Source organism: Colossoma macropomum, unplaced genomic scaffold (genome assembly GCF_904425465.1).
Source record: "Colossoma macropomum unplaced genomic scaffold, Colossoma_macropomum, whole genome shotgun sequence".
Lineage (NCBI taxonomy): Eukaryota > Metazoa > Chordata > Actinopteri > Characiformes > Serrasalmidae > Colossoma > Colossoma macropomum.
The window spans coordinates 584,549-606,781 of record NW_023494828.1 but is presented as its reverse complement, the minus strand read 5'-3'; the positions used below and the strand labels follow the sequence as shown (position 1 = coordinate 606,781).

General features: G+C 38.0%; 2 protein-coding genes and 1 pseudogene across 3 annotated transcripts; 1 reads left to right on the top strand and 2 right to left on the bottom strand.

Annotated features, from left to right (window-relative positions):
• Positions 1 to 456: 456 nt before the first annotated feature.
• Positions 457 to 3,978, bottom strand: dmc1 (DNA meiotic recombinase 1). 2 transcript variants are annotated; one of them, XM_036560461.1, is made up of 13 exons: positions 3,922 to 3,978; positions 3,677 to 3,721; positions 3,423 to 3,569; positions 3,191 to 3,273; positions 2,666 to 2,718; positions 2,543 to 2,584; positions 2,063 to 2,135; positions 1,880 to 1,971; positions 1,697 to 1,770; positions 1,416 to 1,530; positions 1,107 to 1,167; positions 696 to 812; positions 457 to 526 (listed from the first exon to the last, which is right to left on the bottom strand). In XM_036560461.1, the coding sequence occupies exons 1-13, from the start codon at positions 3,976 to 3,978 to the stop codon at positions 457 to 459; spliced, it is 1,029 nt and encodes a 342-aa protein (XP_036416354.1). The 2 variants fall into 2 exon arrangements, with proteins under 2 accessions (XP_036416354.1, XP_036416355.1); XM_036560462.1 differs by lacking the exons at positions 1,880 to 1,971; positions 2,063 to 2,135.
• Positions 3,979 to 5,239: 1,261 nt separating this feature from the next.
• On the bottom strand, positions 5,240 to 12,211 carry tomm22 (translocase of outer mitochondrial membrane 22 homolog (yeast)). Its single transcript, XM_036560460.1, has 4 exons — positions 11,921 to 12,211; positions 9,060 to 9,178; positions 8,788 to 8,905; positions 5,240 to 6,048 (listed from the first exon to the last, which is right to left on the bottom strand). The coding sequence occupies exons 1-4, from the start codon at positions 12,002 to 12,004 to the stop codon at positions 5,974 to 5,976; spliced, it is 396 nt and encodes a 131-aa protein (XP_036416353.1). The 5' UTR covers positions 12,005 to 12,211; the 3' UTR covers positions 5,240 to 5,973.
• Positions 12,212 to 17,608: 5,397 nt separating this feature from the next.
• On the top strand, positions 17,609 to 18,855 carry LOC118800237 (annotated as a pseudogene).
• The last annotated feature ends 3,378 nt before the right edge of the window (positions 18,856 to 22,233 follow it).

The window sequence follows — 22,233 nt, the reverse complement described above, 5'->3', positions numbered from 1 at the left end:
AGTGTTTTTGGTCAGATGGGACTACTGATTTTAACATAAAATCTAAATTTTATAAGATGTAATGATAATACAGACATATTATATAAAAATAAAATGGGTACTGTGTAATGTTCTTGTACGCCAAATTTAGTTGGTCGACATGAATTGGTTAAATGAGCCTTGAATAAAAGTGAGAAAAAAAAAATACAGATTAACATGGGAATGAGACAACCAGCATTTTCAACCACTGAGCAAGTTAAAGAGTTTATTGAATTGACACCCAGTGTAACTCAATCCACAGTTTACACAGAAATCACATACAAAATGTGACAATACACAGTAAGAAATAAAGCAGACAACTTTTTACAAATAAATACATGCATAAATACTGTTATTAGTAAAATGTTAACCTGAACACTTAGTCTTATTTAGCCTTACAATTCCATGAATTATATCTACTTTGGAGAAACTGTTTCTTTACTCCTTTGCATCTGCTACCCCTCCAGGAGTTATGGCAAAAGTAGCTTCATTTTCTGGCATATCAGGGCTTGAAAAAAGTAGACAGTATGGTAGAGTAAAAAAAATTGTACTCTGGTATTTAACGTCAAGTGGGGCTTCTTTTGGTAATATATTTTTTTTACATACAAGTTTATGACCTTATTTATTTACTTTAGTGTATTTGAGTTGCATAGTCAACATTTCTCAACATGAATTACCTATCAAATATTTTGGCAATTCTTGTTTCACCACGTCCTTTCCTCAAGCTTAGCCGAGTGGTGGAGGCATGTGCCAGGATGTGACCTCCGATGGGCTTTTTGGGATCTGCTTGAAATCTACAATAGAGTGATTTTACTTCAGTGTCTGCACCTTTTTGTGATTATTGTGTGGAATCAACTCAGAATCATTGATTCTCATCACTTAAAAAATTGGAATCGACTTCAAAATTCCTGGAATCGAACAGCGATGATAGCTTCTCGTGTTTGTTGAAGATGTAAATGAAAACCTTCACATTCAAAATGTATTTTTCTTGTCTTGTTTATGGTGATGCAACATGCAGCACAGTTACAAGTCACTGTAACTGATGACTGACCAAAGTTTAAACATAGAATTTCTTGGTAAAAACTTACGTCATCCCGGCTCCTGGATCTGCTGTCATCTGATTTGTTACAAACACTGCAACATTGTACTCTATAAGTTGTAAATTAAACAGACTTTTGATCAAGGGTTCACAATGTATTTTTTGTATGGTTCCTAAATGTATTACTATGCACTTAAATTATTTAGGTTTAGCTCTTAATGTACATACTTCTGAAATCCCTGCCACTAATAACGAAAAAAGGGTAAAGGAATGCTTGTGACAGGATTTTGATATTGCCAATTTTAACATCAACAAATGAATAAGAAAGTAAGGAGGCTCTTTGTCAAACAAAGCTGACCTTCAGAGATTTTTTGCAGCCTGGAAAGCATCTGTGCCAGCTTCTGCTGTCTCTCTGCCAGTTCGCCTCTACCAGAGAAGTCCACCCGGAACAGAGCCATGATGGAGTCTATGATCTGAGGGGGAAAAAAAAAAAATCAATAATGAAAGAAAAAGGGGGACAGATCACATTCAACAAACCTTTCACAAAAGAGTGCCACTTTGGTCTCCAATGGATGTCATATGGATGTTATGTCAGTTACAACTTACATTGTTTACCTTGTCTTTTGTTTCTCTCCTTACCAAGAGCTTGAAGACCCCTCCTTCTTCATGAAATTTTGCTGCAACAAAGTCTAACAACTCCATCTGATGTTCACCTGACAAATTAACAAACCAATCAGCATTGCCTAGAATATCACCTAAAAGAAGACAAATCAAAACTAAAGCATTGACCATGCTTCACAAAAGGTAAAACAACAGTCTTACTCGTATAGGCACGGGCGTAGAGAACATTATCAAGCACAGCTTCATGATCCACATTGAACCTGTCTGCAATGTCCTTCAGTCTGTCTGGACGACTAAAAATCACAGATTAAGGAAAAAACACAATAGCAGCAATTACAATGGATATGCATTATACACAAGTACAACATAAATTCAAAGGGATACAAAGTATTTTCAGTATCAATGAAAATAACTTTCCCTCCAGTGTATCCATCCTCACCAGGAAGCTGAGCTGTAACTGCAGACAACAAGACAACATTATTTTAAGTGTCTGTTAATCAAAGGTCAAATTCTCTCAACTCAAAATAATTCAATTCAATTATATTTATTTTAGAAAATAATTCAGTGCCTCATGAAATCTCAAATTTCACCACCATTTCATTCAATTATTGGAGTACTATTCAGAATCATTAAAAAACTCTGAATACACAAATGTTATCGGAGAAGTTACTATTTACACAGTAGTGGAATAAAAACAGTCTAAGAATGTTTTAGCACAAATTTTATTGAATATTACTATGATCAGTGTTAACAGTCCAAAATCAATGCAGTTGAATCACCACCTTCAGCTTCATACATTTTTACACTCCTACTGTAAACACAAGATGCAGAGACTCAAGATACAAGGATGTTTCCATCACTTACCACACAGTGTGTGAGAGAGCTGTGTCTTACCAGTTCTGAACTCTGCAGTAAAGTTCAAAATAAATCAGACAATACGAAACAAAAGGCAAAAGACAAGTATAACAATGTAAAACTGCAGCTTACCTCCAAAAGCCTCAGTAATTGCCATACTCTCTATTCCCCCTCCAAGAAGTTTACTAAAATTAAATTCAATAAAAGATTCTCTTTTAGCCTGATATTTTAAAACATAATTTTAAATTGAAAACACTGGGCTCCTGTAAAAACTATTCCAAGTATACTCTATATGGAACTATAAATCAAATGCAATAGCCAGCATATTAAGATTGTCTTGACTGGAAAGCTGATTAGTGATAGAGGTTCATGCAACACTCACTGCTACAACTCTGCCAACCCTCTTTCATAGCTCCATACCAGAGCGCAAGTGCTCTGTGTGTGAAACCAAAACATTAGGGTGAAATAAAGTGTCTCGCCACCTTTGATGTCTAATGCAGTGGTGAAATAATAACTGGTGGAAATAATTATCAAAGTAGTTTCTATCCAGCTATGATAAGTAATGATGGCTGTGGGAATGCCATGTCTTTGAATAATGTAATGCTGACTGCTTGCATCAATGACAGGCTGAATGGTTAACAGTAAGTTACTTCTTACTCAAACTCCAAACTGCCTGTTGTGATGTGGAACACCTGTCTCCTTTTCATACTGTATTCAGAAGCTGTCTGAAATCCAGTGATCTGCAGCAAAATAAATAAAAAAAATCAACACTCAATTTAGAGATTTCATAGAACTGGATTTTAGGCTTTCTAAAATTATATCAATATAATATTTATCACAAAATCAAATAACTCTTCGGACAATAAAGATAACTGCAAGAAAATGTTACCAGCAACTTCCCAGCAGCTTCCTTTATTTTGTCCACTTTTGCTTCAGATAAGCCCTTTACACTGCAGAGCACACGCCGTGTGGTCATCTGAATCCCTTTTACCGTACAAATTCCCACAGACTTCAGCTTCTTGATATCAGCCATGTTCTGTGAAAATTAGAGCAAAGATATAAAATCATGAAAATATATATGTTAAAATTCAAGTTAAATTATTGTCATAATTCATATAATGTAAATAATATGAATATACTCACAATCCCATATTTCTGTAGAAGATCAATGTCTTGGAAGAAAGATACCTGTAAGTGGACAGCTACACAATAAATAGAACTGGTAATAATATTTTTTATGATGGTAAATGAAAAAAACTTTCTAAAGCAGCTAACTGAAATAAACTAAATTGATGATATTCCACTTTTTTTCCACATCTATCTATCTATCTATCTATCTATCTATCTATCTATCTATCCATCCATCCATCTATCTATCTATACCTCACCTCGTCGTCCTGATACCGTGCCTCATCTTGTACAACTTGGTCCTCCACTGACTTCATACTTGCATATCTAACAGGATATCAACACTTTAAGTTGGGCGGGCTAGCTAGCTAGCTAACTGAATTGTTGGCACGTTACCGTAGTGAGGACAGCAATAGTTTCTGAAACAAAAGTTTTGCTAAAACTATTGCTATCCCCACACCTTTGCAACAATAAAAACAGTTCTCGTGGAATTTCTCAAAAATATCTTACCTTCAAATCACAAATGTTGTTAACTCAATGTACAACTAGGCAAGAGTTTTGGTACAGAGAATTAAAAATAAATTACCTCGATTAGCTAACTAGCTAGCTAACTATTCACTAAACAGCTCGTGCGGCTCCTCAGATCAACAGTTGGACACCGTCACCGGATGTGTTTAAAGTTATACTTAGCCTTTTATTTTACAATTAAAATGTATGGATCGTTGAAACTACAATTAAAAAATACAAAAATTAATAGATATCCATTTTCTGTTGTCCTGATCTCACAAAAAACATCTATGTATTTGAAATAATTCAATTATCTGTAAGTTTTTCCTTTCTTTGTTTATAATTTTTGGCATTTGAATAGTAAAAGTTACTACTGCTACTTTTTCAGGTAACTTAATGGTGCCAATTCTACAGTGCATCGAACATCCTTTCGGTACTGCATGGGCTTTCACGAGAGGCGCCATACTGAACAAAACAAGGACTTTGATTTTGAAAATGTTTACTAGGTATTTCTAGAGAGTGGCTTACTGAGGCAGAATTCATGTTATAATTCCATCGGGTTGAGGTCCCAGCACGCACGCACCCAACACGATTCCATTCACAACACACACGCAGTAACAGTCCAACAAGAAGGTGCTGCTTCCAGTTAATCAAATTCATAGGCGAAGCCACCAAGACTCTAAATCTATCATCTATATTGTTTTTAAACAGAATCAGAAGTTAGTATTGTAATATAACATTTTCTTCACGTTAACAAACATGATTTCTGAAATCCTGTCTCTAAACCAGTCACATCTGTGTATTGCAGTAATTGCCTTATTCCTACTGAATCATTAAGATTCACATTTCATTTGACATTATATTGGCACCAAATATAAGTAACAATTTTTTTATTCCTGTACACATATCAAATATACAAAAGACTTTTTGGAGGACCAGACATGACAAACTGATATGAAATCGTTTTTACGTCAAAGATTTTGAACAGTTGCTCTCAACAACACCCCACCCCCACCACCCACACCCACCCACACACACACACACACAACCAAAGAAAGTAAATACCAGCACTTAATTTAGTGATTTTCTTTAATCAGGTTACCAGGTCTTATATTAACCTTAGGTTAATTGTTAGGCTCACTGTTTGTTTTTTTGTTGTTGTTCCTCTTTGCAAAAAGAAAAAAAAGAAAAAAAAAGAAATATTACACTCTGTTATTACAAACCAAAAACTGAAACCTACTATGATCCATTATTCATTATGTTGAATGGCTTGTCATCGCATTTTCTTTAAATGTTAGCTTGAAAGTCATTTGTAAAGGACATTGTTGACAAACAGTAATTTTACATTCATCAACCAAAAGTTTGCAACATCCAAAACTTGTGAATGCATGAGTCCTTTAGAATGAGCAAAGCTTTCATCTTGTCTTTGTAATCCATTAAGAAAAGTTCAAAATGAACACTTATTGTAAAATCCATCTGTACATGTTTAAAATGGATGTTTCACCAGAGTCACATATGGATTTACTACAGAATCTAAATACTCTGATAGTTATCACTTTACCATCAAAAAAAGACAAAAGAAGTCAGTGCTCAGACATGTATGCTGTACACAGAGAGAGGCAAAAGGAAACGCATTCTGATGCTCTTTGGAAAGGACACACATCCTCCCCTGTTCACACAAGTCCTGCAAGTATGTTGACGGATGTCCACCTCCTTTTTCTCTTCCCCCAGTTCACTCATGCTCTGTATTTCCTCTTCAGGTCCCCTATGAGCTGCAGCACAAGGCTGATGCAGGAGCCTCTTCTTCAGAGCTTTCCAGGAGCAGGGGGCATCATTCCCGGCATTCCACCAGACATTCCAGCATTTGGCCCCAATAAAATCTGTTTGTATAGTACACAAATTATTACTGAAAAAGCCATTACAAAAGGTGTACTGACAGGTATGGCCCAATCTAATAAGATGAGCTGATATTAAGGTTCTATAAAACAGTTAAGATGTTTTATAGATGTAGCCTGCTCTAGGTACCTCAATTGTGGAAGCCACTGTTAATGCTCAAAACTTGGCTTTCTAGAACACAGGTTCCCAACCCTGGTCTTGGACCTGCACATTGTGTTTTACTCCTCTAGCACACCCACTTCAGCTCAAGAAGGGCTTGTTAATAAGCTTATAAGCTGAATTAGGTGTGTTGGAAGCAGGGAAAACACTAAAATGCAGGGTGGTACTTCAGGACCAGGGTTGGGAACCACTATCCTAGAGTATACTGTAGAAAAACAGGATAAGCTGTTCTGGTAAATTTTGGTTCCCCAAGAAACAAACAATGCAACTGTGCCCTCAAGAGTATGACATGGTCTATAAGATCCAAATTTCTACCTTGAAATGAGTTGAAAATGTATACTACATTCACTTTTTCAGGGCAAAGGTGCATATTTTTATTTTTTCATTAATGAACTTTTTAAAGCTTGGAGTCAAGACAGGGTGGATGAGGTCAATACAACTTAGGTTAATTGTAATTGTATTATTTAAAACTTGAACTTCTGCTGCTTCACCATCATGTCAATCTGTAAAAATCTGTTTAACAAACTATTCGAGTCTGTTCAATTTTTGACCCATAAAATTACCTTTGCTGTTATTATTTACGAGCAATTCCCCCAGATATTCTGCAGCCTTATTTTGTGTCTCAGATACCTTTATTATGTATTTTACTGTGCCAGTACTTCTGGCTCAATCAGATGTGCTTGCTAGCTATCGTCCCTATAGGCAGGAAGCCTTGCTCTTTTAGAAAGTGATGTACTTTTAACTAGAAAATGTGGTGCTGTTAGGAAAAACAAGCTTAAAAGAAAGTCATGTTTATGTCATTATAATTTTGATCTGTAAAATCATACAGTTTAGGATACTCAGTAAAACATTTCTTTATGGCAAAAATGAATGTAAGTTTCCAAAAATCATACGTGGTACACAAAAAGGTTTCCAAGCTCAATATGTTTTATCCTACATACTTTTTTCCCACTGAATGTCTGGCTCCTCTAAAGACAAACGTTGTTAAGGGGTCAAAATATAAACACTACTACCTTCGTGCTAAAAACAACCTACTACTTTTGCACTGAAATGACGCTGCATGGCAGGAAGTCTACTGTCACCCTCCAACGCTATTATAAAAAACTCCAGCTACACCTAATATATTTTTCTGCTGCCAAAGCAACCTATTTACCACACTAGAAAAGGCTTGCTGTTTGTGGGGTATTTTTGTACACTTGCCTGGCTTATGATGTCAATTCAATGAGCAGCAGTGTTAGCTCTCATGTAGCAAAATTCATATTCCAGCTCCTTAATGACCTTATAATTGCAGAAGATCCAGGCACATTCAGTAGAATGTGGTATAGGGTAGGTTAAAAAGTGATACCTCAACAAGCCAACATGCTGACAACTGACAAGAAAAGATTTTGCGTAGAAAACTGGCCCCCTTACTATGTAATGTTACACCTGTTAGCTCTAGCTGTAGCTCATCTGAAAAGGCAGCATTCCCCCACTCCAGCATTCCTCCTTCCTTCTTTGTTTGTTTTAAACCCACAGTATCTGAAATACCTTGTGGCCTTTATGAATTTTGGTACTGCTGCCCTCAATTCCAACTCAACAAAATCAGCCATAATGGAATTTCATCTATTTCCAACTAAGCATTCATCACATTCAAAATGAATCCAAACTATTTGATGAGTAGATGATCCCAATTTTAAAGTAAACAGTGACGTTATGTTGGCAACTACTCACTCACTATAGCACAATCATTCATATCTGATCAAAACTGTGTGACTCAACCCCATTCTGGCGAGTTAAACAAGCTCAACCTGTTTGCTGACATTACCATGTAAAACTTAATATTTATATTTCTGTATCTTCCACTTCATGCTGCAGAGAAGTCCACATCATAATGCAGAAGTATACTATAGACTACTATAAATAAAGGTCTGCAGAGATCAATCGAGATTTACTTATCCTTCTACTTTCCAAATCGCCTGAATTCTTGCTGACCATGATCAGCTGAGCTCAGTCCTCAACTGAGCATTGATGAAGTCCCTTGTATGGCAGTTTTTGTTTGGAGCTGTGGCACTGAGGGACACAACAAAATGCCTTTAATTTTGACAATGCTGTTTGTTTTGGTTATGCTGGAAACATGAGTACAAATTTAAAAAACACGGTTCTTCAAGGGTTCTTTAGTAAAGAAAATGGTCCTATAAAGAACCATGAACACTCAAAGAACCCTTTGCATGATCTAAGGGTTCTTTGTATCATGAAAGGGTGCTTCAGACTGATTGAATATGTGCTGTTGTTGGGATGCAGGCGCTGTCTCCAGACGCAGGGCCTGTGGACACAAGGCCTCATGAAGACGACGTCGAAAGGGTTCTATACAGCACCAAAAAGCGTTCTTCAATTGACATTGTAACAAGAGAAGAACATTTTCTTTACCAAAGAAACCTTAAGAGCGTACCTGCTTTCAGAAACTGAGGGAAGTGGCAACATGGAATTATGAAAGGGACCTATTTGCCTCTGATAAAAAAAAATTGAGCTGAAGTACCTATATAAGCAAATTCTGAAAGTAACACAATTTTGTTGCTTGTCATTACCTGTCTCTGCTGTTGTAGCTGCTGTTGTTCCAGCTGTAGTCGCTCTGTCTCAAAGACAACTGGAAGAACCAGAATCATAAAGGAAGTACTGCCCACCCACAGAGCAGTGCGAGAAAAACTGAAAGAGAACCACAGGAGACAAAAAAATAACCTTTAAGTAATATATAAACATTAAGTTTAGTAATTACGTAAGACAAATTCACAACACACAGAGCTTATGCACACCTACAGATACTAGGTCTACTATGAAGCAAGTAAAGCTTGGAGATCACCTGTAAAGTTTCTTGGCTATAGACAATGAGTACTGTGCTGATACTTCAGCTGCTGACCGCAGTGTGTCTGGAAACATCTCAGTCAGTCCCCACAGCCGCTCCAGTAAGGTCTCATCCAGCTGAGGAGAAAAGAAGAAATTGGGGTTGGGGACTTTTTATTATAAAAGCAAAAAATCAAAACTCAAGGGAAATTTCTACAAACAGGAAGGGTTTGGCAGATTGGGTGCATCTGCTATCCTTAGTGGCCAAAACGGTGCAAATCCGGTCAAAAAAAATGTTTTCCATAGATTTCCATTCAAATTCTTGGCTTTTATGTCATTTCTCATGTACAAGTGTGGAGCGTGGTCCCCAACGCAAGTCAGCGAGTTGAAGATGGCTCCATCAGCCAATCAGTATTGTTAACAAATTCATTCTTTGCTTTTTTTTTTTAAGTGTGGTCAATCATGAAATTTACTCATGTCACAGGCTCAAATTTTGGTGCTGGAAGCAAAGATGAGGACTTTGTTCCAGAGGACATGTACGTGTACCACTGAGTAAATTCTACTGAACAGTGCTAGTTCTAATGATTCCCTCAAATTCAAAGGAGTGTGCTGCAAGCCTTAAATGAACTCGACAATGCTTGTGATATACATACATACATACATAATATTATATATATGTATGTATGTATGTGTGTGTGTGTGTGTCATGCCAACAATTACAGAGTGAAACCCCAGTACTGTTTTTCTGAATCTGAATGGTTTCAGTAGCTGTCCATGTCTGGAAGCCCAGGATTAATTGCAGTTGGCCTTACTAGACAGAAAAAAGTCACTCTTTCAGTCACTTTTACAGAGCGATGTACTGATTCTTATGTGCACCTTTTTTATAGAATATGTTCAAGGACTAATTCAAATAGAAATTTGTAGGCAATCAACCCCAAAAACAAGGGCCTCATCTCAAACTGCAGTTGTATCAATCACATAACCTACAGATACTCTGTACAAAAACTGGTTTGATGGGTGACCAGAAGGGTGATCAGAAGTAAGCTTTACACATTAACCAATTTCCTCAAAGTATGGTAACACAAAACTTGGGCTGATACTTGTTATTTATCTTTTTACGTCAACCTTCTCCATGCCCCCCACTGGAATTCAAGTGATTATAGCCCATTTACTTTGTGCTTTCTGAGAAAATGGGTCATCAAGGTGGCCTGGCCTACTAAGCTGCAGAACAACAATCAAGTCCCTCCCATAACTTCTAAAAGAACTCTAATGCCTGCAGATTATGTGACCGTGCAAAAATCGTTATATGTACCAATAAGTCGTAATTTCAAAATCATTTGTACATGAATAACCTCCAACCTCGTTACCCTTTAGAATTAAATAGGCTGTTTCGGTACTGTACCAATATATGCAAATGAGTGCTGTTCTGATTAAGTGCCTTCTGCTGTATCTAATTCTAAAAGCAGGCTAGGGTGTAACACTCCTTCAAAATGAAATGAAATGACTTAGCTGCTGTAGGATGAAAAAGTAAATATACACATGAATGTGTTGATATTTGTGACATAACAAAAACAAGGTATTTAACAGGACTGTTTTTGCAGCTTAATTTCCAGATACGGTCTGAGCAAAAAAAAAGTGCAAAAATGCTAGCTACATCAAACTTTCTCCTTATTAAAAAACAGCAGACAATCTGTTTTTATAATGATATATGCCCTTTAAGTCACAGGCTCACACATAAGATATATAAGCCTTTAAAGGGTATTGAAGGAACTTTCTAAAAGGCTTCAATGAAGCAATCAACATTAGCTAAATCGAATCGTTTGTGTTACTCTCACATTAACTCTGTCTGTAAAACCTCTTTTTACCACGTATGGGATATTGCCAAACTCAGGACCTCTCTGACTTGTTGTGATGCCGAAAAGCTGATTCACGTGTTTGTCACATCACGGTCAGATTACTGCGATGGCCCCTTGGCTGGACTTCCAAATAAAAGTATACAGAGATTGCAGTATATGCATTAGTTCACCATTGCGCTGTGTGTATATTTACCAAGGCCTGAAAATTCTCACACACCACCCCACTTTTAAAGTCTTTGCTCTGGTTACCCATTAGAGAGAGAATTAATTTCAAAACATTATTTTTGGTTTAGAAATGTTTGCATGCCAAAGCTACAGTATATTTGGAGGATCTTTTACTTTCCCAGACTCATGCAACAATTTTGCTTAGGTCTACATTGTCATATCTGCTGGTAGTTAGTTCAAAGTTATGCTCCATGGGTGACTGTGCTTTTAGTGTATTGGGTTCATGATTACAGAACAAGCTTCCTGAGTTTCTAAGAAATTCTTGATCTTTATCTCTATTTAAGAAGAATCTTAAGGCTTTTCTTTTTAGACGTATTTTCATTAATTAATTTTGCTTTGTCCTAGAGACTTTTCCTTTTAGATGTGTTTAATTGATTTTGTTTTGTTCTAAGAAATTCTGTATAAATCCTAAGACTCTTCTTTTTAGGCTTATTTTTATGAATTTTATTTTGTTTCTTTTATGTAAAGCACCTTGAGTTGACATTGTCATGAAGTGTGCTGTATTAACTAAATGTATTATTTGTTACTTAATTATTATTAATATTATTATTATTATTGTTATTATTATTATTACTACCGTTGGAGCAACTATAAATGAATGACATACAATAGCCAGCACAAACAGTTACTGTCCATCGCTGGAACAAGGTAAGGAGAGCTAATGTTACAGCTGTAGAGCAACCAAGTCATTACTGAAACGCAAAGCAAGATACACATCAACAGTGGTTTCTCAGTAAGGTTACTGACTTCAAATATAACCGTAAGTGTACCATTACTGTAGTGCTGAAATTGAACTTACGTCTTCATCTTCATCATCTCCTTCGATGTCGTCTTCATGAGGCCGTGTGTCCACAGGCCCCGCGTTTGGAGACAGCGCCTGCATCCCAACAAATAGCAGACACTACCACGTCTTCAGCGAAGAGAAAACGACAGGACGGAACTATTCGGCTGTCTTTGTATTTCAACACTGCTGGTAACTTAAATAAATCACCGTAGTGTAAAGCCCACGATAGCCTGGTGCTCCAGCCGGAGGTCAAGTCGGTTACATGTGCGCGGTGTGAAGGAGCTTTCGATCCCTACTTCTGCTCTATGTAAAAGAAAATGACAACAGCGCCCCCTACCAAAGGAGAGGACTTATTGCAGAAGTGCATGCTACATGCAATGTCCAAAAGATTCTAGGCAGCTGCACATCCGATTCTTCTGAAATCAGTGTTAACAGGGAGTTTGTCCCCTCTTTGCTGCAGTAACAGTCTATACTCTTATGGGAAAGTATTATAATAGATATTGTTACAATGCTGTGAGAATTTGATTGCATTCAGCCATAAGGTCATTATTGAGGTCAAGTTCTTAGTTTTGGAACACAAATGGCACTCTAACTCATCCCAAAGGTATTAGATCCGACGCTGCCCCCACAGTAAAGTCTGGCTGCAGACATGGACTCTCAGACAGATGCACTCTCAGCCCCAGTGACGTCACGTGCATGCGCACTCTCTGCCACAATAGCAGAAGCCCCGGAGGGTTTTATTCGTGGTCACGATTTCTTAAATCGTTCTCTCGTTTTCTTTTAATCGTGGTCATGTTTTATTTTTAAATGATTGCACGTTGTCTTTAATTTTGATAACAGCTCCCCGAGACTGTCTGACGAGTTTTGATGTTTTAGATTGATGAGATAATGAACAGAGATGTTCATCGGGTCTGATTTTGATTTGGGGGTTTATGAGGAACCTGCAGCTCCTCTTCACAGCAAACGGCCCACGGTGTTTCTGCTCTCGCGTCAAGCTGCGGTGTTAGAGACCATCACACAATTACAAGAAGAAATTATCAGCGTTTCAACATCCTCACATTAATATATCTATATCTAATCCATAGATCTATTAAACTCTCTCGCCATTTGACCGCATCCCACATGAATGTTTCTGTGTGTGTTTAATTTGAGTTTGTTGAAACGTTGACGCTGACCATTTGTTCCTGTCATTGTGTGATGGTCTCTAACACCGCAGCTTGTCGCGGGAGCAGAAACAGCGCTAAGCGGCCGCGCTGCGTCTATATATATGTTAAATATGATCATTAGCAAGTGCAGTTTAGTGAAGATTGTGGTTGTAGTTTATTGTCTTCCTTCATGTCACCACCAAACTGCAGCTGCACTGATGAATCTGTGGGCCGTTTTTTGTGAAGAGGAGCTACAGTTTCCTCATAATGAGCATCATGATGACTTGATGAGCATCTCTGTCCATTATCTTATCGGTCTAACTCATCAAAACCCCTAAGACAGTGTCAGGGAGCTGTTACTTCTGCACAGGACAAATAACACGACCTGTATCTACTACATTGATTTTGCGCACGAATCAAAAAAATAAACAACGTGCGTTCAATTAAAAATGAAACATGACAACGATTAAAAGAAAACTTTTGGCTGCTGCTGTTTAGCTTACACTGTAAACAATTGCTGTAATTTCTACAACAAATATTTACAATAACATCCTGTATTCTGAAATTACTGCATATTACTGTATTTTGCTATGATTCATGGGAGCTGCTGTCCAGTCTTAACAGTTTATTGTAGAATTTACAGCAAGTTCATGAACGCGAAAGGACCTCTGGGATGGCCAACGGACGACTTCTGAAAGTGGAGGTTTGAACTAGGATTGTGGCGCCTCATTGGACCTGGTGTTCACTAAAACAAGTACGAATTATTATTAACGTTACCTATTGTTTATTCTTGTCAAACAAATGAGGTTATATTTCTAAGGTTTGCTGTATCTCAGACCTCTGTAGCTGAGAGTTTTTGCTTTCTGTGATTAATAATAATCGTGTCTGATCCGCCGCACTTAGCTAACCTACGTTCTCTGAACTTGCTAAGCCAGCACAGCACAGCAACTTTAATGCTACAGCTAGTTAGGTTAGCTATCTAAGTTACAACAAGATATGTGATTAAAGGTTTAAAAGTTAGATTCCTCATCGCGTTTGTTAGATGTATGATGTGTTCCGTCGCTAAAAGTTATGCCAAAGTTAACGGACGGCTTATGGAAATGGAGGTTTGAAAAAGGATTGTGGCGCCTCATTGGACCTGGTGTTCACTGAAACGAAGTCTTTAGCTATAACGTATATTGCATATTCTGGTTTTACTTCGCCTCAGACATCACAAGCTTTCCGGAACTTGTTCTCTCCATGACCATTTGAATCGCTTTGGTTCTTCTGTGGATTCTCGGATTCTCTGAGCTAACCTAGCTAAGCTAAGTAAGTAAGCAAGCTAACGCTAGCTAGCTAACCTAGCTAGGTTAAATAGCTTCAACAGCACACCTTATACACTTCGGCCGCACCGTGTGAATAGCGCCGTTTTTTGAGTGCCTTGATGTCTTATCGATTCATCCATTAACGTTGTCACGTTGTGGCATTACAAAGGCAATTTAGCGTTTAAGTGCACAAAGACGTGTAGCTAGAAAATAAACTATGATAGTCACGCATGCTTGTGTTAATGTGGCTTGCTATCGTAAGCTACCTTTTGTGGGGGGCGTTGTGGTCTTTTTTAGGCTTAATGTGGCCAACGTGCATGCACCTTTGCTGTAGTTAGTTGTCCCTTTGTTAGTTCCATTTTTATTTCCTCTCTCTACAAAATGTTTATTTGCCAACTCTGTTATCACGAAAGCAGTACAATCTTACTTTTTGCTCAGCATATAAAATTGCACAGAAATGCCCCTAATCCTGAATTTAGATGTGGCGTGCTTGATTGCCCACGTGTTTTCAAGAGGTTTACTGCATTAAAATCTCACATATACAGAGATCACAGGGTTCATCACAGGCATCTTAGGGATGCCCAAAGTCAGGTTCAGGATACAACATTGAAATGTCAGGTAGACTTCTGTCAAGTCAAATGTGGGAATTTAACACAGTTTTTGTCTCATCTGAAGAATCATATCCAATCAGGTTTGGAAATCACATGTCCATTTTTGGCGTGTCGTCAGAAATTTAGGGTGAAATCAACATTTGCATCACATGTGTCTCGAAATCACAAAAACTGTTCTGTCAGCAGTCTGATCAATTCTGTTTTGGACAGTGAAGTTTCAGGTTCTGGCCAGCATGAATATGTATTGATATCTGAAAATGAAAGATCAGAGGATTTAGGGGAAGCTGTTCTTGGTGATGTAGATGAATCTCTGTTTTTGAGGAATTTGACTCTTTTCTATTTGAAATTACAAGCTAAATTGTTGCTTCCAGAGTCTACTATTCAAAGTATTGTTGAGGAATTTCAGAGTATTCATGACATTGGTCAGTCATATTTACTTGCTAAACTAAGCGAGAAGTTGACTTTGCTTGGAGTACCAGAGGAGAAAGTTAAAAATGTGGTTGATGATTTGACCAGGGAGGATCTTCTGAAAGTGTGTAATAACGGAGTTTTGAGTACCGCCCAGAGAAGAAAGACAGTTTTCAAGTCTGATTTCCATTACGTTGAACCTGTGCCTCTTTACCTAGGAAACAGTGAGTCAGGGAAGGAATGTTTTGCTCAGTATGTCCCTATAAAACAAACGATTGCAACTCTGTTTGAATGTAAGTCAGTGAGGGAACAGTATGAACAAGTGCATTCTGAAGCAACAAAACCTGGCCTGTTCCAAGATGTAAAGGATGGCAAGAACTTTTCTGAAAATGTTTTATTTCAGACTGACCCATCAGCTCTGGGCTTAATTATTTATCAGGATTCCTTTGAAGTGGTCAATCCATTGGGTTCAGCAAGGAAAAAACACAAATTGCTCGCAGTGTATCTTACTTTAGCTGATATTTTGCCTCATAACAGGTCAAATATAGACCACATGCAACTTGTTCTTCTGTGTAATGAGCAACATTTTAAGTACTTTGGGCAAGACCGAGTTTTCAGATCACTGATTGAAGACCTCAGAGATCTTGAAGACAATGGCATTGTTCTAAACAATGGCAAAATACTAAGAGCTGCCTTGCTTGCGATTATAGGTGATAACCTGGGATCCCACACTACTATTGGAGGTTTCGTGGAGAGCTTCAGTCGGAGCCTACATTTTTGCAGGTACTGTGATATGGATAGGGGCACATTTCAGTCCACACCTCTAGAGACAGGCATTAAACGAACTAGAGCATCTTACCAGAACGGTGTTCAGGAACTCACAGATAGTGGCAGTGATGTTGTGTGTGGGATCAAATTTGACTCCCCTTTTAATAAGTTGAAATACTTCCATGTATGCCAGCCTGGCTTACCTCCCTGCCTTGGCCATGACCTGTTTGAAGGCATTGTAGCATTTGATCTTCAGTTGTACATTAATCACTTGGTAAAACAAGAGAAATGCTTTACTTTTGTAGAGCTAAACCGCTGTGTCAAGCAATTTGCCTACTCGGGAACTGATGCTGCAAATAAACCAGCTGAGATTTACTCTGGGAGTGAGAAACTTTGTGGTCAGGCCATTCAGAACTGGTGTCTCTTAAGACTGCTGCCTGTTATTGTAGGTGACAGGATTAAGAACCCAACGGGAGAAGTATGGCAACTTGTTTTGCTACTCAGACAAGTTGTAGAGCTAATTTGTGCACCAGTGATATCTGCAGATCAGGTTGCATACCTTAAAGTGCTTATTGATGAGTACATTCATTTTAGAAGTGTGACATTTTCCTGTGACTCTCTCAAGCCAAAACATCATTATTTGTGCCATTACCCAGACCTCATTACACAATTTGGTCCTCTAATTCGTCTCTGGACCCTGCGGTTTGAGAGTAAGCATACATATTTCAAGCAATGTGCAAGGAAATTGCACAACTTAGGAACTTGTGTGCAACCCTTGCTGAGAGACACCAGCTTTGTCAGGCCTATTTAAGTGCTGGAAACTTATTTCAGCTGTGTGTTCAAGTTGACAAGGGCTCTGAATTCTGTGCTGATGATTATAATGAAACAATCAGAAAATCAGTAGCTTGTTTAGATACTCAGTCAGGGAATACTTTAGCAGCGACTGAGATCTCTCTGAAAGGAACCAAATACAAAAAAGGCATGGTTGTACTTCTGGGCAATAATGATGAGGGTCTGCAGATTGGTAGAATTAAACTGATCCTTGTTCACCAAAATTCCAAGGTTTATTTTGTGTCTGAAAAACATCTTGCTTTACCGTTGACAGATATTGGTGTGTACTGCATAACAGATGCAATACAGGACCCAATTGTTGTGTGTGTACACCAAGAGGAGCTTTTGGATTATTATCCTCTTCAAGAGTACAAACTCTGTGGCTTGTCAGTAGTTGCATTACACCATTCTTTTCTGTCTTTATAAAGCAATGCCCAATTTAGAAGAGCTGAAACAAGTGGTCTGCTCCACATTGCCTGGACTTTCAGAGGAAACACTTAAGAAATTGGTAGATGGACTTGTTGCTGTTGGTGTGGAGACCCAGGCAGATCTTCAGTTTGTGAAGGAAGAAGACCTGCTGGAACACCTCAAGCCAATCCAGTGCCGCAGGCTCTGTTTTTGCCGTATCGGTTACTTATGTGTGTAGATAGTAAAGGTTCATTTTATTTTTTTCGGTCTTAGAACATGCAAGCTGCTCAACCCCCTGCCACTCAGCACAACCAGCCCTCTCTGATGTGTCAAGCCCATCATCTCGGAGCCTCTCAAGTTCCCCACTACATTCTCCATGTACCACATGTCCTCCTCCTGCTGTCCCTTCGGCATCTTGTACATGGGCTGAAAGTTTTAAGGTGCCTTGGGAAGTAATGCCCTCGGGTATTAGGTTGGCCATCGCAAATAAAAAAAGACCATCACCTGGTGATCGAAGGCAGCTAATAAGGATGGTCGTGGATGCAATGCGAAGATATGAACTCAATCCAACATGAGCGCAGTGCCAGATTGTGGCACAGAACATTGTTAAGCAGTACCCAGAGAGCTTTAGTGATGTTTTGCATGACGGTATGATTGTAGGTAGCGGGCATGGCTCTTTGTTGTCTCAGCTAAAAACTCGTGTGGAACACGTTAATCGAAGCAATAGGCTGGCTCGTCGCAGAAAAGAACGTCTTCGATCATCAGGTGGAGTAGTAAACCAATGCCCAAGAACACCAGCTGATCAATATGGTTGTGTCCGCTGGCAGCCAGAGGAGCCTCCTTTTGGAGAGAATGATGAAACCTTAGAGGAAAAACGTAAGCAAATGTTACAGCTTCATTCTGCCGAGGGATTGTCTGGGGCTGACAGGGCAGAGCTTTGTAAGTTGATGGAGATCACCCTATACCGTCAGCGCCGTGACATTAATGCTGTTCCACCCTCGTCCTTGTCCAGTTTGAAGAGCTCATGGCCGTACCTGTTCTGTCTAAAGGGGCTCTCCATTCACTTTCAGTTGCTTACAGATATCCCTTTGCTCCCAAGAATTATGGAGGGCTTTGAGGTGAAAGGAAAGAGGATTCTACGATTCTTTGAAGAAAAGCCAACAAACAATGAGGTTCGTGCCATTTTGTTGAAGTCTGGACAAGAAAGTTCTCTGGTTCCGTGCATTTTGCTGCTCTTGATGGCCCACTTTAAGGAGAAATCTGAATCTCTTCTTCTAGAAGCTGATGTAAGTAGTAGAACAATTTCTCCCAACCTGGCACCTTAACTGTCAGTTGCTGTTTAACCAATTTTTTTCTTCATTTTTTTAATTTAAATTTGTTGCTGTTTTTTGTTATAGGTGGCAGCGACTGCAGCAGATGTCCAAAGAACAGTTGCATTACCAGATTCACCCAGGCTGATTGTCCAAGGTTATTAAAGCCCCCATATCCTACATTGTCTGTGTATATTTTTCCCTGAGGTCTTCTTAAAAATGTTTGTATGTAATTAATGTTTATTTTCCTACCTCTCTTTATCCCTTAGAACTAAACAGGCTATTTTATTACTCTGCTTTTAAGACTGATATTTAAATGAGCTCTGTTTAAAACGGCTTCTTTGTATCATGCCTCATTCAAAAAGCAGTCCATACAGAAATGCTCATTATAACTTCAGTATAACTTCCTGTTTAAAATATCTTACTATAACCTTGTATAATACAGTCTGACTGCAAAAGGTTAGATAGGTTTAAAATGTTAGTCCTGTCTAATTAGGTAGCCGTAGCCATATGTTTGTTTGTGTCTGTCACTGTCTCCTTTTCTCTGTTTGTCTGTATATTTGTTTTTCTCCCACTCTTTTAAAAGTGCAGTGATAACTGTATTGTTGATATTCTCTAACATGACAAAAATATGTTTTCTCAATTTTTTTTTGCAGGTGACAAAATGAACCCTGAGAGGTGGATGCTGTCAGTGGAAGGCGAGATTGTCCTGGGGTCAAATTCAAACACATTTGTTGAAGGCCTTGCTGCTTTATTTGCGACATATTACACCTTCAACCTAGAGTATCAGGAGGGAGCGGCATCCACATTGGAATTCATTCAAAGGTAAGAAAAAGCTGTTTAAAAGGTTTTTGGTGCAGCATCGTGGAAAGGCTTCACCATAACCTGGGAGGAGGAAGCAGACGTGACCACACTAAAGTCAGGGCTGAAGACATTTGGGCAGTTTTACTGAACTTGCATGTTCAAAATTAGAAAACAAAATGGCATAAGGGATCGGCCAAACACGCTCATATGTCCTGCTGTCTTGAGTCTTGGGGCTATGTTCTGAAGCTAACATTCACAAGTTGAATGGGAACAATTTTTTTTTTTCCTAATGTGACACATATCTGATAAATCAGATTGGAGCCACTTTTTTTTTTTCTCCTCTCACTTTGCATGCACATATTATCGTTATAATCCAGCGTCACAGTGTAGCAGTAGTAGTGGATAACCTGCAGTTTCTGCCAGTAAACGCTACAAAAGCATCTGATCTTTATTCACCCTTTCCCCTTAATTACAAACAGCTCCAAGCTATTTAGAGCAAAGGATCTTTGTGATTGTTGTTCATGACATTGTTGATTATGATTTGCGTACACAGGTCGTTTCAGGGTTCAGGTTTGTTCACAAAAGAGACAGATATGATTCACCTACAATCAACATGAAACATCAAAACAAACAGATCAGGTCAGAGCAAAAAATCAGACTTGACTAACAAAGCATGTGAACATGGCCTTATAGCTGAGCTGATGAGCTCCCCAGTTAATCAGTCAACATTAGATGGAGCTCATCATAAACAAACAAAAACAAAAGACTCTGTAAAACTAAATAGCACGACTAAATACAGAACAAGAAAAAATACTAAACTGCCACTTTTTCTTTGAACAAACCCACTGTTTTATATTGTATTGCCTGAGATACTGACAGTTGCTTTATTTTACAGAGGAATTGTGGGTATTAACCCAGGAACGGGATCAAAGGTTGGTGCTGGAAAGCGGGAAAAGAAACGATCTGGAATGAATCCACATGTCTGCACTCTGCTCAGGAAACTGATGGACTTTGAGTGGCTTTCTCTTTAGGAAAACTTTGTGCTATTTGCCAAAAGATCTGGTCAGTACATAGTTTTTTTTTTTTTAAATAGAAGTTTAAAGTTCAGACATGTAGCTTAGTGTTGTCTTTGTGTTTTAAACAGTTGCTTCAGTCTGCGCTCTGCTCAGGAAAGTAATGTTTTGCTGTTTTTTCAGAATATACAGCAACAAAGTACAGCATTTTTTTTCAGCCATTAAATTTAAATATTGTCACTCTAAGTTGGCTTTTCTGTAAAGTATTTTTGATACTCCAAGACACTGAACAGTTTCAGCACTAGATTTGAAAGTGTTAGAAGAACTTGCTGTTTTCTTTTAGAAAATTGAATATTTTTATTTTGCAGTGGGTATCTCTGCCACGCAAATTTATTTTTTGTACTTGTAAATTTGGCTATGTGCTGTTGTAGTAAAATAAGTGAAATCAAAATTTTGTATGAAGTAATTGTCATTTATGGGTTAGTAGTAATGTATGACAAGGACATGTATGTCATTATCAACGGGCTACTAAAGATAAAAAAATTGTATTTAATATTAAGCGGTGTGATTTCATGTGAAGTATGTAGTTAATTCAGTTAATAAGTAATGCAGTTTCAGACCATCTGCAAGTCACTTGTAACCATTTACCTTAAAGCATCAGAAACTGAGCTGACTGTTACAAGTAATGTAATCTTGGCTATAGTTTTTCAGACAATACATTTACAATAGTTTTACTGTAGACAGAATTATTTTTACTGTCATTTAGCATTAGGAAGATATTAAAGTTATTACTGTAATTAAATATTTATTGTACTCTAGCTTTAAAAACATGGTTAATTTTATCATAGATATACTGGATTATACTGTCTTCTTTGCAGTTGTTACTGGGATTTTTCATTCTGTAAAATTACAGCAAAATAATTTACAGTACCATGCTGTAAATTTACCATACCTTGCTGGCAATTTTAGTTGCCAGTAACTTACTGTAATTTCACAATAAAATTGGTTTTAGTGCACCGCAAATATACAGGATCATACAGTATTTTTACAGTTATTACAGGGATTGTTAGTTCTGTAAAATTACAGTAAAATAATTTACAGTCTCATACTGTAAATTTACAATACATTACTGGCAACTAAAATTGCCAGTAATTTCCTGTAAATTTTACAGTAAATTTTTTACAGTGTAGCCATATCATCACTTAATCCATTTTTCGTCCATAACACCGCTAGAGAGCTACATTTAACGTAGCTCCCTGCTGAAAAATATCATAGAACCCATTAAAAGTGTTTGTTGGTTCCTGGTGTTTTTCAGTAGTCGCTAACGGTATTCTGTATTTTCCTGATGAGTTGATATCACAGTGTAAAGGATTCTGGTCGTTTAATCAGATGTTTTGGGACTGATTCCACATTGATCGTTTCCTAATGGCCTCTAACAGCAACCATCAAGCCAGTTCACGTTAGGAAGCAAAGCCATCAGGTTTTATTCTTAAAGGCCCTGCAGACACAGTTACGTTGTGACAACGTACTGTTTTGGTGCCCACAACGCTGTCTGCTTGATGCTCTCTATCTTGTAACAACGTTGAAATGTAATTCTTTACAAAGTTATGACCACGTTGTCTGACAACTTTCTATGAGGTTGTGACAACGTTGATGACACAGCAAAAGTAATCGGTACTACGTTGACCGTACGTTGTCTAGGGCTGCAATGATTATTCAACTTAGT

Coding starts and splice junctions, on each gene's coding strand:
- dmc1 (XM_036560461.1), bottom strand. CDS start 3,978: ATGAAGTCAGTGGAGGACCAAGTTGTACAAGATGAGGCACGGTATCAG. Junction 1,972..2,062: donor ATTGATACTGAAAATACTTT/GTATCCCTTTGA, acceptor TGTGATTTTTAG/TCGTCCAGACAGACTGAAGG. Junction 1,771..1,879: donor CTACGCCCGTGCCTATACGA/GTAAGACTGTTG, acceptor TTAATTTGTCAG/GTGAACATCAGATGGAGTTG.
- tomm22 (XM_036560460.1), bottom strand. CDS start 12,004: ATGCAGGCGCTGTCTCCAAACGCGGGGCCTGTGGACACACGGCCTCAT. Junction 9,179..11,920: donor GAGATGATGAAGATGAAGAC/GTAAGTTCAATT, acceptor TTTTCTCCTCAG/CTGGATGAGACCTTACTGGA. Junction 6,049..8,787: donor AGCTACAACAGCAGAGACAG/GTAATGACAAGC, acceptor CTATACAAACAG/ATTTTATTGGGGCCAAATGC.